This window comes from Cicer arietinum, chromosome 6 (genome assembly GCF_000331145.2).
Source record: "Cicer arietinum cultivar CDC Frontier isolate Library 1 chromosome 6, Cicar.CDCFrontier_v2.0, whole genome shotgun sequence".
NCBI lineage: Eukaryota > Viridiplantae > Streptophyta > Magnoliopsida > Fabales > Fabaceae > Cicer > Cicer arietinum.
The window spans coordinates 8,190,791-8,207,330 of NC_021165.2; the positions used below are offsets into that span (position 1 = coordinate 8,190,791).

General features: G+C 24.9%; 1 protein-coding gene across 2 annotated transcripts; it reads right to left on the reverse strand.

Annotated features, from left to right (window-relative positions):
- Positions 1–4,128: 4,128 nt before the first annotated feature.
- On the reverse strand, positions 4,129–6,566 carry LOC101491372 (homeobox-leucine zipper protein ATHB-6-like). 2 transcript variants are annotated; one of them, XM_012716791.3, is made up of 3 exons: positions 6,301–6,566; positions 5,306–5,682; positions 4,129–4,851 (listed from the first exon to the last, which is right to left on the reverse strand). In XM_012716791.3, exons 1-3 carry the CDS (start codon positions 6,344–6,346, stop codon positions 4,372–4,374), a joined length of 903 nt encoding a protein of 300 aa, XP_012572245.1. In that variant the 5' UTR covers positions 6,347–6,566; the 3' UTR covers positions 4,129–4,371. The 2 variants fall into 2 exon arrangements, with proteins under 2 accessions (XP_012572245.1, XP_004504111.1); XM_004504054.4 differs by having other exon boundaries at positions 6,014–6,566.
- Positions 6,567–16,540: the final 9,974 nt, after the last annotated feature.

Here is a 16,540-nt window from a genome sequence, read left to right on the forward strand (position 1 = left end):
AGTTCTCGTTGCTCTTTTTTTTTTTTTTTTTAAGAAAAAGTTCAATGTTTTTTTTTCTTCTTCTCCGTCCATTAATGATTTTTTAATCTAAAATCACTCGTCTAAATTATTTTATTCTCTCATTTTATTTAAATAAATGGTTTTTTACATAAACTTAGTTTTTTTCTTCATGTTTTATTTTAGATTATTTCGTATGAGTTTGATGTTTAGTTTGTTCGTCGTTATGGTGTCACATCGTTTGTTTTCTAGTCTAATTCCGGTGTTAACAAAGCCAACATACTCACTATGTCGGCACTATACTATAAGTAAATGGTTTATAGAGGTTATCTTCAAATTCAACACTGTATTAGTCTTACATATGATTTATCAACATGTGGTTGAATTGATCATGTCATAGACAATTTTTAGTCGATATTATCGAACATATAAATATTTATTTTCACAAATGAATTGAATTAAAGACCATGAATCTTATTTTATTCTTGATAATTGTTTATACATGAAATAAATTAGTTTAATTATTATGATTAATATTTTAATTTGATTATTTTTTATTGACTTTTGAAATTTTTATATGTATTTCAGTAGATTTTTTGTTTTTTTAATTAGTTTTAAAATAAGATATAGATAAAACCGTGTCAAACTATAATGAATTTACTTATATTATTTTCATTTGTATTTAAATGAAGTTCATTTATATGAAGAAAAAAAAAATTATAAGAGAGATCAATGATTTGATCTCCTCGGACAATATATTAGCAATAAACGTCATCAAGGCCTTGGACGTAGGAGTTTTGATAGGTAGGGGAGCTTCAGGTATATATTTAGTTTTCATGGAGGGTTGTTGGTGATTGGGGCATGACTCCTCAGCAAAGCTATGATAAAGAAAAAGCTTGGCACGTATATAGATCCAAAAGATGAGTTGATAAAAGTTTTTATTTTTATTTTTTTATGTAATTGAGAAAATAAATTCTAGGCTAAATTACATTCGTGGTCCTTTAACTTAATTTCAGGTAACGTTTTAGTCCTTTATCTTTTTTTTTTCCGACTTGGTCATTTATTTTAATTTTAAGTGACAATTTGATATTTTATGTTTTAAAATTTCAACAATGATATCCTTTTTTATACAAAAATTCAATCAAAACTCATAAAATTAATTATATTCTTCAATATAATACAAATTTCATCAAATTCGTAACGCAAATCTTCAAATAAACTCATATTTTCATACTTTATTTGATATTTTTAGGAATAAAGGACTAAATCGGGAAAAAAAAAGATAAATGACTAAAACGTTACCTGAAATTAAGTTAAAGGACCACAAATATAATTTAGCCTAAATTCTATAATAATTAATTTAGATTATTGTGAGTTTTTTAATTTAATTTAATATATTGATATTTGTCAATCGAATTAAATTTTAAAGATTAAGTCAATAAAATCTATCATTTTTAGTCTACAAAAGATATAAAATATTTGTATATTCATATATTCATTGGAGCTTGTTTATAATTTTCACTAGCTCTCTTTAATTACTTATACAAACATTCGTAAACTGATATTATTGGATTGTTTTTTTTTTCTTTTTTCTTTCTTTCTTTCTTTTTCTTTTTCTTTTTCATTTAGATGACAAAGCTAGTAAATAACATGGTTGAATCTTAAAAGACGATATTGACAAGCGAGGGACTCGTGCGCAAGTACTTACTTGTCTTCTACTTTACATAGCAAAAAACAAAACCATAAACCGTAAAAGAGAAAGAACTATTCATGTGTTCATTTGATTTGTGAATAAACTTTTTAGCTAAATTTTAGTGAATAACTATTCCTTCCTACAAAGAACAGAAGTGGTAATCCAGCACAATAATAATATACAAGAAAAAAAGTAGTAAATTTTTTTAAATAAATTATTACTATTACTATGATAAATAACTTTTTTTTTTAATAAGAGACGGCGATAGCCGAACAAAAAATAAAATTAGAAAATTAGTATGACATTTCTAAATATGCAAGTCCCATAAATATCATAAAAAATAATCTTACAAAGATCAGTTGAAGGATTTTCTACCATTTAACAAACAAATGAGGCCAATGAAAAACTAAAAGTAGCAAGACCGTCAACAAATTTGTTGTCTTTCCTTGAGGTATAACAAACCTAAAACTGTCAATCATGACGTAAAAACTTATAAATGCATTGCATCAATATGTAACTTGCACTTACTTGTAACCATATCTATAAAGATTTTAATTTATCTACTGGATGTCTTACATCGCTAGCTTATTTTGGATTATTTGTATTGTATAAATTTGTATAAGAAAATATAGTTATTTATTTATTTATAATGTCCATGTTCTCACTAGTTTATTTCATATATTGTTGCTTTTGAAATGAAATTGTTTTGGAAAGTGTTTTTTACCACAAAAAATATTTCCTACATAAGTCGTATATTAGATTCTCTCTTTAAAATGTTTTGTGATATTATTTAAAATAGTGTAAATAGACAATCAACTACGACATTCTCGAAATAAAATAACTCAATCTACTTGTATTAGACTACCGATGCACCGTTAGATTCATTCTAAATTTCACGCTCAAATATGACACTAATACTATTCACAAATCGAAGAGACAATGATATTCCCACCTTGAAATCAACGAGAGATTGGTATTAAGAACACCTTAAATATCAAAAGGACAAAAAAATGTGTAAAAAGTATAGAGAATGTAAAGTAGTTTTCTTCTTCTTGTAGTTTGTAACAACTTGCAACTCATATATATATATATATCAATTTTTGTTAATAAACTGAAGGGAGTATATGAATACAAATATTTTAAGTGAATGAAGTTGATCTTATCTAATAAAAATTAACACACAATTTTTTTCTCACGATGTATACTTTATCTTAAACAACACTTAGAGTATTTTCAATTATATTATTCAATTAAATTAATTTTTTTAATCAATTAACTTTTTTTGTTGAATGATATTTTTTCCAAAATTATGTTTATGTATAAATGTTTGATGACTTATTTTGAGGCGTCTTAATTTTGTTTTTATATCATCTCGTTTTTATTGAATTTGAACCTCGTCATATTAAGAGTCGGGTTTGAATTTAAAAAGTTAGTTGATCTAATGTTAAGGTTAGATAAGAGATCCGCACCATTCGGTCTAACTCGTCATTTATACACTTCTATTTATAATTTCTTTACATACTTGTGTCATGAGAATGATGCCTAATGAACACTCATAAAATATAGGTATGACTTTAAATGCTAAAGTAGATAGAGGAAAATGAGTATAGAATCATATGCAAATAGTAAATTTTGAGGGATTGGATAGCTCAATTAGTTTGAGCTAAATGTTAAAGGTGTTGACGGAGAGAAAAGATCGAGAGTGAAATCCTGACGAATGAGAAATGTACTAATTTAACTAACAATAATAATATATACCTATTAAAAAACATAAATATAATTTGGTTGTTTATTTATTTTTTAATTTATTTTGTCATTTATCTTTTACAAATAATGAATTTTAATATTTTTCATTATATCCCTTTCAAACTGTATGATTATTGTCTTGAAATATTGAGATATAATTGTATCTAAAGTTAAATATGCAACTTTAATAAGGAAAAAGTAAAAATATAAAAAACTCTGATGAATATTATTTGTTTCAAATAGTTTATATATATTTCCATGTATTGAAGAATATTCTTTTTCAATTGAAAGCCTACTATGATGTTAAATGGATTGTTTATTTAAGAATTCATATAATTAATACATATTGATAACTAATAGAAAATGTTTAAATTATTTGATGTTGATGTAGCTTTTATTACGACTATGACAAAATATAAAATACATTCTTTAAAAAAAAATAAAGACAAAATTAATCATGAATAATAAAAGACTAAAATAAGTCTAAAATAAAAGATCAATATTATAAAAAAACACATTAACAAGTGTCTTTTGTACATTTATTTAAAATTTAAATATAAAAATTATATTTAAAAAATTGTGTAATTCATTGTTTAAAATTATAAAAATTAAAATCTTTCCTTCAAAATTTATATTTAATTTATTTTTTTTGTTTAACAAATGTCCTTAGAGTATAGAGGACTGAACTCATATTTAAGCTGCGAACATTAAATATTTTGTAGCAATGAATTTCAAAATTTGTACAAGACATATTTAATTTCAACCTTATCATTATTATTGATGAATTAACTCTTCTCCGCACGGCTTTAATCATCATCAACCTTTCATCTCCGACCCCACACCATGCGATCATTGATCCATTTTTACTACAATACACCGTGTCATAATGTCTTATTTTTCTATTCCCACCCCCCCAAGTTTAAAACTCTTTTCTCTTAATTCCAATCGTCCGAACAATACCACTGAAGAGTGGGTGGTTGTTCATCTGAGAAGAAATCACATGTCTCATCTCCACCAAGAAAATTTTGCTCTTCCATTTTCACATACTTCTGAAATTGAAAGCAACTCATTGAAGATTGCGAAGACGACATCAAAAAGTTGTGATTTTGGAGAACCCCAGATGAAGAAATCGCTGCGTTGGGACTGTTATTGTTGTCTTCGTTTAAAATTGCGCTTGAGTCGCTATCTGAAGAACCGTCTTTGAAATCCGCAGGAAACAGAGAAGCGACACCATCACTGTTTTTGAAACATTCGTAGTTTAAATCCTTTGAATCTGATTCGGGAATGGCGGTTTCATCACAAGTTGGTGTGGTTGTAGAGTCTTGTAGAGTTATTAACTCTTCTTTCACGGAAACATCGCTTTCAGTACTTGTGTTTTCTTCTTCTATTTGCATTCTTGATTTCAATTCCTTAACCTGCCAAATCAAGCCAAATTCAATTTTTTAATACTCTTTCTCCAAAAGGTATTCATTAAATTTATTTACTATACACTATAAACACTTTTTTCTACAAGGTAAAAAGTTTTTCACCCTAAATAAATGACCAATGTTTATCTTATTACTTTTAATTTTATGGATGAGATAAATCAAATTTAATTTTAATAAAATTTATTCAAACAATTTATTTGTAAATAAAATTTATAAATCCTTTAATTTTAATAAGTTATTTAGATACAATCATATGTGTAATTGTATAATAAAGTACTCTTTGAAATTAAATTATAAAAAAAAATTAATGTATTTAATTTCAAATTTATAAGATATATAATTTTTTTAATTATATTTAAATACCAACATTTTTAATGATGAGACAATTATTTGTGTGTAAGGTTAAAAGAAATAAAAAATAAATGAAGTAAATTTAATTTACCTCTTTGAGCAAGGTTTCATTGTCACGTTGGAGGTTGTCATAATTAAGTTTAAGCGCATCATAATTAGCTTTGAGAAGACCATAATCTCTTTCCAATTGTTTGGTTTTCCATCTAGCACGACGGTTTTGGAACCAAACAGCAACTTGTCTTGGTTGCAAACCAAGCTCTTGTGCAAGCTTCACTTTCCTATCAGGTTCAAGCTTGTTTTCAACCTCGAAATTCTTCTCCAAAGCCTTGACTTGATCCACACTTAGTCTTCTTTTCTTCTCAGAGTGATGTAAGGGTTCTTCAACACACCCTTCTTCATCAAGTCCTTCCAACATAGATTGAAACTCCCTTCCATACACGTGGTTGTTCCTTGGACTAATTTGTTCCTCTATATCAATGCAAATTAAATCACATATAATTCGTTAGTAACATTATAGTGTAACATAACATAATAGTAACACGGTTATTATTGTTTGTCTCTTATAAACAAAAGTAGAACATGATGAGTTGTAATGCAATTTAGTGAAAAAAAAAGGAAGGAATCGAACATAAGAAAAATAAATAAAGAAAAAAATTAAAAGTACTTTTAAAAGTGTCAGACAATTGAGATGCTTGATAGCAAAAATTGTTGAGACAGGACAACAAACACGCACGATCAATATGTCTGAATTATGTAAAAAAAATTAAAAAACAATTAAAGTTTTGAACTATGAATTAACCTGTTGGTGGACAAATTGTCATGAGAGCACCTAAAGAATCAGAGCTTCCAAGTCTCTTCATGAGTACTTAAACTAAGACACGGATCTTATGATATAAGATTAAGGTCCTTAAATTTGATTAGTGAAAATTGAGATCTAAATTGAAGAGAAAAAGGTTTTGTTTTGTTTTGTTTTGTTTTTGTTTCACTTAAATGGAGAGTTTTGGTATCTTAAGCAACGCCAATTAGCACAATTCTTTAAACAGCTACTATACAACCATTTATCTCCATTAACTCCCATGTGTCTACCTTTCTTTTTTCTCAACACTTGTTCTTTTCCCTTTTCTTCACCCATCAAACAATTCCAACACAACAACAAAGTGACCAATTAATATGTATGTTTTTTTGACAACACTGTTTTGGTCTCTTATTATTCTTCTACATCATTACACTTTCAAATTTTATAGGTTGTTGAGAAGAAAACAAAGAAAGATGAGTGGGAGATTGGAAATGAAGAAAGAAAAAAAATATAGGGTGAGATTTGAGATTGAGGGTGAACAAGTTCACACAGCTCAGGTTAGTTCTCAAGTTTGTGTCTTTAAATAAACCAACGTGGGTTAGAATTTGACTGGGGTTAGGTGACTGCTACTATGGTTGGCTTGGCTATCAAATGTAATGAACCTCAAATTTAACCCAAATGCAAATTTTTTGTGTACCGGTTTAACCGGTTGCTCTTCCGGTTTTTTGACCGTTTCTACAAGGGGTAATGTTTCGGTAGTGTACAGTGCATTGTGCATACGCGTGAGTATGCAAACGGCGTGGCTTACGCCAGCTTTGGACCGCCCTTTGAGCCGACTAAAGATTTTTGTTACGTCATCAACATTTTACTATGATAGTAACCACCACGCGCAGCGACAGCATCGGATTATATTAATTAATTTTAAACTAAATTAAATATTAAATTATTTTTGTTCCACTTTAATAATAAATATTATATATTTTAATCTTTAAATTATAAATATTATATATTTTAAAAAAATTGAAAAAACATTATGATAAAAATATTTACGAGATCAAAACGAAATATAAAAATATAACTAAAAATGTAATTTAATTTTCATTTTGACGACAATAGTTTTAATTTTAATTTTTACAGGAAAATTGTTAAGCAATACAAAATAAATAATTGTTTGTATATGTATATATTTTTTTATATATAATCCTGATGAGTGTTTTTTAACACAAATTTTAGTGCAACTCAAAATTCTAAGGTGCTGCATATTAAGAATGATTTAAGTTTGGAATTTGATTTTATGAACTTGTTATGGCCATGCCATGGTTATACTGAATTTAGATAAGACCTCATGTTTTTTCTGCATCAAACAATTAAGAAGATTATGTTTGTTCTTAAGCTCTTATATATTTGTTCATCTCCTTTGAAACACACTATTGAAAGATAAGATTTAATTAAAAAAAAAAAAAGTAAATATGGTGGTTGGATGAACAATCAACGATAATGAATTCTTTATTTTCTTGCTAAAATCAACAATCCATGTTAATAGGCCCAATGTCGGGTAAAACTTTTGATTTCTTGCCACTAAATTGATCTATTTTGCTATCATTCGAAAACCAACTTATAACTTGTAGAAATTTAAAAAAGAAGGAATTTTAACTAAAATTGAACCGGGACTCTCAGGTGAGTGACAAATATCTGTTTGAGGGTAAAATGGGATAGTGATATTGAATTTGAATTATTTTGAATGAATATTTAAATTTTTAAAAATGGATATTCATTGTATTTGAAGAGAATCGATGCAATTGCAATGGTCGAAATAAATGAATATTTTTACAGATAAATACTAAATTAAACTATTTATTTTAAAAAATACTTAAAGTTATGAAAATATTTTGTGAAAAAAAATCATGACTTTACAATTACTCATGTTCAAATAAAATAATTGCTAACATGTTGCTATTCACCTTTTTATCCCTGTAGATTCATTATAACGTACTTTCGTCAAATTTCGCGAGTACTCGTACTATTTAATACCACTATTTCATTTTCCATGCTTTTAAATATGTAATCAAATGACTCATATGGAAATTTGTATGATAAAGATAATACTTAACTCATTTCACATAATATAAGAACGAAAAGAGTTGTAAGGATAATAGAAATAGTTGCATGGAACATAAAAGATGGATGCACTTGCGAAGAGTATAGAAAGACATTTTGATTATCATAAAAATATTGCATTCAAAATAATTTCAAATTTCTTTTATCTAAAAATGTATCAATTTGTCATTTTTTACATAACAAGGTGCAGATAAAACATCTTATCATTTTTGTATGTAACAAATAATTTTAAAATTTTATAAAAATTTGTGAGTTGATTTATTAACAAGAACATTTAATTTGATGATTGAATTAATAAACATCATCGTTTATATTAAACTATTAAATGAGCTACTCTTTGAATTAACAGATACTCACTCATATATATATATATATATATATATATATATATATATATATATATATATTGCAGTGAAAATTGGATTAGATTGAACTGTTTTTGATTTAATTGGTTTTATTTTTTTTTATATTTTATTTTTATAATTTTTTCAATTTTCTTACTTTTTTATTAAATTGTCATTTTGTTCGATCGTAGTTGAATCGGTTGAACTATATTTTAGAAGTTCTATTGATCCGATCTTCAACTTTGTTTTTGAAATATTATTTTTAAAGTTAATCAAGAAATGTATTTATTTTATAAAAAAAATCTTAAAACTCAAATTTAAATTTTACATAAATTTTGGTCTCTAAATGCCAAAAAGTTTTAGTATTCAAATTTATAAAGCTCAAGTTTTATATTCCAAATATAAATTAAGACCAAATACAACAATTTTTTAATTACTTTTTTACTTATATACATAGAAAGAGTTAAATACATGTTCTATAAACCTATAGAAAATAGAGTGTGTAGGTAATTAAGGATATGTTTGGAAGTTTGGTTTTAGAAAGGAAGGAAAATGAGGACTTATTTTTCTTTAAAATTAAAGAAGTTAGAAAACACTTCTTAAAACAAGTTAAGTATAATTGAGATGTAATATGACTATTTATCATGTTCTTTTTTTAAAAAAATCTTAAATATGTATTAAAATATTGATGCAACCCCCCAAAATTCTTCCCTTCAAAACCCCATAAAAATCAAGTCACAAAGATACTATAAAAATGTGTTTGAATGAGATAATATTTTTAAAGAATGTAGTTTTTATGGAAATTCAAAATTTTCAACACAAATTATATAGTTTTTTGGATAATAATTTGGAGAATTTTTAAAATAAAAATATTTCATGAGATATTTTTTCAAACTTGAATTTAGAGAATTTCAAATACCACCTAAAATCTAAAAATTTCAAATTATCTCATTTCTTTATAATAAATGAATCATGAAATGCTCTTAATAAGTTTTTCAAATTTTCAATTTTGACTTTGTATGTTTTAAAATTTACAAATTAATAACTACAATTTTTATTTTTTTAAGTTGGACTGTAAATTTTTCAAAAAATGAAAATTGACCCATAAAAATTTGTAAAATAGTCCCCCAACTTTTTTAAATTATAGTTTTAGACCAAATATAATTTTCATTTTTATTCTAAACTTTTAAATTTTATAAAAATAATATAATTTTTTATTGAAACAACAAAAGTTAGAAATAAAAATGAAATCAATTGAATGATTTGAACTGCCAAAAATTATAATTTTCTTAAAATTTTCAATTACACCATTTAAATATAGGTAACGCATAAGTACACAGAGATTATGGAAATTTTACTTTGTACCTGCAATGTTATATCTAAATCCCACTATATTTTTAAAATAACAACTTTATCCTTAATTCTTTTTGTACTATTTTACAAATTCAAATTCACATTTTTCTTCTTCTTCATCGTTTAAAGATTTATGAGCCAATCAAATTCAATTTTTTTTTATACAAAAGTTTGAAAACAAAACTACCAGAAAAAATTGCATAAGTTTTTTTATAAACTCTTATGTACAAGAAAATTTGTGATCACAAATTTTCTGGTGTACACATTTTTTTTTAAATTATGGATTTTACAGTTAAAAATGAAAGATGAATTTTCAATGTTAAACATTGCACGAGGTTGGAAGAAAATTTGTACCAATGAGGCAACTTCTTGGATAGTAGCATGTACAAGACTTCTACAAAAGTGAGTTATTTATTAGACAATATGACATATATTACACAAGATCCATCGAATTAAAGAAATAAAAAATAAAGGAAATAAAAAAATAGGATTTTTTTTTTTGAAAAACTTAGGGATTAAAGTTTTCTGGCAACTATCAGAAAATATTTTATTTTTTCTGGTAAAAAGATGTGTTTCAAAAATCTTTAAAAAAAAATTCTATAATGTAACTTATGTACCGAAAAATTTGTTCAATAAATTTTTCAGTAAAATAAAAATTTGGCACTCATTTTTTTATTAGAAAATTGAAATAATATCATAAATAAAAATAATTTTTTTAGTATTTATATTATGACAAATATCTCAATTTATTTCATTTATGAGGATAAAAGTATAATATGGAGGGTAAAGGGTAAAATTTACGGAAATTAGATATGGGATTGCTCTTGTAAAATCCCTTGTGGTTCTGGCCCGTGTGAGAGAGGCTTCGATAGTAGATATGGCCCAGTTTAAAGATACACGCCCAGTTACTACCCAATTTTGTTATGCAAAATAAACACACTATACACTAAGTTATATACTTATATTCCATCCCCATTACTTCAAAAAAAATAATAATAAAATAAAAGTACACCATTTTTTTCAAAAACAAAATTGTTAACCAACAAACTTCAATAAATTATTCAATATAGTGATTTGAATAATCAAAGGATACAATTTTTAGAAGTGCGTATTGGAAAATTTAATTTATTTTTTTAATATATATAAATATATTTTGAAAATTTTAAAGTTTTAGTTGTTCGGAACATAAAAATATTTCAAAAAGTTTAAACTTTAAATTTTTGAAATATATCTGTGTTTAAAAAAATTTAATTTTAAGATTTTTATAACGTATTATTATTTTTTCAAAAACAAAAAATATTGATGACCCGGAAAACTTGAATGAAATATCTCGATATAATTAAGATGAATTTTAAAAATTAAAATTTTTGAAAAATATGTATTGTAAAATAATTTAATTTAAAATTTTCAAAATACAAATATGTATTGTTAAAATATTTTGAAAAACTAAATTTAAGTTTTTTGGATTTCTTTAATTACTCATGATTTTTTTTCAAAAGTTTAAATTTTTTATATAGTAGTGTCAAGTGATTTTTTTAAGGCAAAACATATATAATCAAGTTGATTTGGTTCAATTTTTCTTGTAATAACTTTATGGTTATGTATTTTTTTTGAGCTTTTATTTTTTAAATTAATAAATTAATTCTTTTAAATGAATTATAGAGCTATTTATCAATTTTTATATTCTAAGTAAAATCATTTCATAAGAAAAAAAATTATTTTATTATTTATAAGCATTATACTAATTTTTTTACATAGTATAATAATAATAATACTAAATATTTACTATTATGCGTAATAAAAATTCCTAAAAGGTTAAGTTTTATGTCGCTGATAATTTTAATATAAATCTCATTATGACATAATATAATCAAATAAAGATTAATCTCATATAATCTACTGACACTAATAAATAAACAATTTTATTTTATTTAAAAAAATAAAGATTAATCAAATAATTATATTTTATTTATTAGAATATAAATAAATATATTATATGTATTATATGTTAATGGAAAAATATCATTTTAAACAATTTATATTTATTTTAACATTTCAAATAACTTTCATAATTTTATAATTTTGAATATTAGTTCATTAAATTATATAAAAAGATAAAATTACCTATGTGATAAAATTATAAAGTTTTTTTAAATTAATTATTAATATTTTATTTTTAAGTGTAATATCAAATTTTATTAATTATTTTTATATTTATATTTAATTAAATTTATATTTTTATATTTTAAATTATATTTTATAAAAATAATTAAATAAATTGTTATTCTTATTCTATATTATTAGTTTTTAATTTAAGTTATATTTAAAATATAAATTTAAATTAGAAAAACATTATACATAAAATTTCGAGTTAACAATTTATTATATATGTTTTCATCAAACACTCTAAATTGAAATATAATATGATAATTTATTATATTTTTCTGAATCCATGTAGTTGTGACAACAAAGTGCATGAAACCCGCACCACCTACTTTCCCTAAACTAAACATGTGTGGTATGTAATTAAAAGGTGTTGTTTCCAGCTTCGACTTAATGACAACAAATGTATTAATCACTTCCATTCCATTCTCTCTCTCTCTCTCTCTCTCTCCTTCCTACTCATATCCCACACAATTTCAGGACTTTCATTTTCAAAGCAAGTGACAGCAAGATATGAAATGGAATGGCTTTCAGCACCAAAGTATGGTTATCACACATCAGGGCCCTACCACCATAAACTACTTATTTATACTCAAAATAATTCCAAAATGTGTGTGTGCCGTGGCCCACAATATACACGACCTCTCAAGAAGGGTAATTCACTAACGCCATTGTATAACATTTCAATCTTTTTAAAAAGATTTTAAAACATGTTTAATCTCAAAAATTCAGAAAACTATAATCGGGTCGAAGAGGATTATTTTCTCCGTAAGCGTGTCTCTTTTCAATTACGCAGAATCGTGTTATGAATTGAACAATAACAAACAAAAATTAGTAGAAGACAAGAATTTGATTTAAGATTATTTTAGTTAGGAAAAAATAGAGCAATTATTGTAGGCTACATTGCATAATTTTCAACACGTGCCAAAATCGAAAGATGATTTATATATATCAGAATCCTAGGCAAATTAACTCTCTGGCAAGCATATTAATCACAACCTGTTTTATGTTCTATAAGACATATAGCTAATGTAACTTAGGACCCCACAAACGCGTAACAATGTTGACAACCGTATATAACAACAACATCGTATGTGAATTGTGAGGTGAGGCAGAGACAAAGAGTTGGCATTACATGGAAGGAAGTAAAGGACAACTTTTAATTTGAAAACTGCACGATCCGAAAATTTTGGAAACAAAGCTAACACCACGTAAACATAAACCAATATTATTATTTAGTTTACATCATCAACACACAACTTCAAAACCACTCTAAATTTTAACAATAGCATCATAAATAGAAATTCGGATTCATATAGTGATCCAATCACCATAGTTCAACATAAATAAATATTACATCTGTGTCTCTGATTATAAGTATAATTTAAGAAAAAAATGTCTCTAAATATAAATATTTTTTCAATTTGTTAGGTACATTTCTTTTCTTCACATATATTTCTTCTTAATATTATTTATTTCTTGGAATATAAAAAATTAAGTTTAAAATACAAGGATTATTTTAAAAAAATTAACTATCAAAATGAATACATTAATTACATTGCCAATTTTTCTTATTAAGAATGAAAAAAGTAAAATGTTTATAAAAAATATCGAAGATAGTATAAGTCAGAAATTTAAGACATCTATATTTATTGAGTTTAATGGCTATGAAAAGTTACTGTAAAACAATTTTACACTATCATTTAATTAAAAACTATTATTTTTTCATACCGTATTATCAATTTTAAAATAATCATACAAAAATAAATTGATGTGACAAAATAATAAATTTGCGCTATATTAATATAAAACTCCTTTACACTAATATTAATACTAGTAGTCTTTAAATCCATATTTATTTCTTGAATTCATACTGAAAAATAACTGAATCACAGTGTCAATCGTTAGAAAAATAATACTACTAGTATTATTTACTGAGAGCAACTTTAATTATTGTTAAAGTTTCTAATAATAATAATAATAATAATTCCACCAAACCAATCACTTGAATAAGGTAATCACATGGCTTTCATTAAAGTGATTTTAATTAAATCTAATGCTTTAAAAAGTGGGAAAGAGAGAGACCTTTTTGTTTTGGTAGCTCTCATCTAAGTCTTAGTTAGGGGCCTATGCATAGAATAAATTAAGAATCCATGAAAGACACAGAAACAACAAAGAGAGAAAAACAAAGTAAGAACTAAAAGTAGAAAAGAGTTGATTAGTTGAAAGTGTTTGTCTGACAGTGCATAACACCTAGTGGTAGGCAGCTTTCCTTTTTTGTTCTCTTTTCTAACTTGCTAATGCTTTCCAAAGAATAACACCAACTTATGGGGAACATAATCTTCACTGGGACTTCCTTTTTCCATTATTAAGTAAAAATTAATATATTTAATATTAATTTAAAATTAAATACATTAAATTTTAAATTATTATTTTTGTTTATTTTCACTTCAAAATAATACTTTCATTCAATAATAATTCATTTATTTGTAAGAAATTATTTAAAAATAAACTATCTTTTTTATTTTTAATATATTTGATATACCTTTTAATTAATATCATTTATATTATTTTAATACAATATTTGTCACTATCACCGATACTAAAAAATTAATTTAATAAAAATAATATTCTTTATTTTATTTATATAAAATTAATATATGTGAAATTGTCAAACGACTCAATTAATATTCGACGGAAATATTAATTTTATTAATATTTCTCTCTCTTTTTTAATTTGGATCGAACTTGTATATATGGATAGTCAAATGATTATCTCAAACAACTTCTGATCCCAAAATTATTTTTCTATTTTAGTATCATTGTCATAAGACCAAAAATCATGACAAAACGAACAGGAACAAACAATCATTATATTTATTGTTTAAATTGAATATAAATCTGTCTCCTGAAATCCACATGTACTTGATACAATAGTCATAACTACTACTATTTGATAATTAATAAAACATCATCATCATCATGCAATTATTAACGAAAATGAGATAGTCTAAGAATCATTATTAAAAATGCAGTATCCATAAAGCAGTACTATAATTCAAACAAATGAAATGATAACTGTCGTGACTCTAGCTAGCACTTGAACAAAAACAGTTTTGATGTTCACTATGCATGTTATCTTGAATTCATTATCTTCTTTAATTATCTAATTTTAATACGTTTGAGTATTGTTACTCTCATGGGAGTGCGAGAGTCACCCAGATCACTAGAGTGAAGAGAAATTAAACCGAATCATGACTCTATAGACTTTCTCCCATTCAATTACATAGCAATATAGGTCATATGAATTATACAACACATGAAGTCAACATTTTCACACACCTATGATATGATTACATTTCCATGAATAATTGACAAAAATTAGATATATGTGATTTAGTCTAGGAGAATATTAAGGTCATGAACTTCTGATATATAGCTTTCAGTGTGGTCTTCTCCCCAACACTACAATTGAAATTACATCATACAGTGGACCAATCGATTATAAGTAGAAAACATTACAGTATATGTAGAGGAAAATGACAAATTTACAAGGAAATATTTATTAAAAAGTGATACTCAATTAAAAATATTTTAAATTTTTTTGAGATGGTTACCTCCAAGCCAATCTAATTTTGGGACCGTTAATTTAGTTAGTTAGTTGTAATTACCTTTCGTAACAAACTAGTGTATAAGTAGAAGTGTAGAAAACTAAAGAAAAAAAAAATAGAGTTTTGCACACTTAGCAATTTTGGCAGCAAAACAGAGAAAGTTACTTTGTAATCATTTTCATCTAAAATTAGTGATAATTCGAAGTCGGATTCAATCCCTCAGACGTAGAAGTTTAACTCTAAATTAGATTAACAATTCTGTGCGTTTATTTTAGCATTATAAACTTTAAATTCTGTTTAAACTAATTCTTCTATGTTTTAGTTAGAAAATGAAAAACGTTCTTAACATTAATTTGATCAATCTCTATTTTTTAGTTTTCATCAATCTGCGTTTTTCTGTACAAAATCAAAAACAGTCTTAATTTAATTAGTTATTAATCTTGATAAAGTTTTTAATTCTCTTAAGAAGGTATAATAAGAATAAATAAAAATAGTTATTAACGGTTGAGTTTTCTTAAGATCTCTCAGATTTACTTTCTCAAAAGTGAGAATTATAAACATTACTAACTGTGGCATGTGTTAGTTGATTGTTGTATCATGAGGAATTTGCATTTTCAAGTAAGTGTCCAAAAGTAATGTATTTTCTCTAGCCTTAAATGAATCACATTCTTGGACAGCTTCTAGTTACCTCGGTTAGGGAAGCTCAATAGATAGACTAGTATACAATTTTAGATTTTTTTATAATTAATGTTATTTATTTTTTATAAAATCAATTTGTAAGATAATTGTTAAATGATGTCACTTTTTATAAATTCTTATAGATATCTTTATTTTTTGTCAATGTGGAATTTTAGTTTTTCTCAATAATATATAATTAAGATTTAATATAATTTTAATTTCTTTATCATTAATTAACGAAAGTGATTTTCTTATGTTAAAAG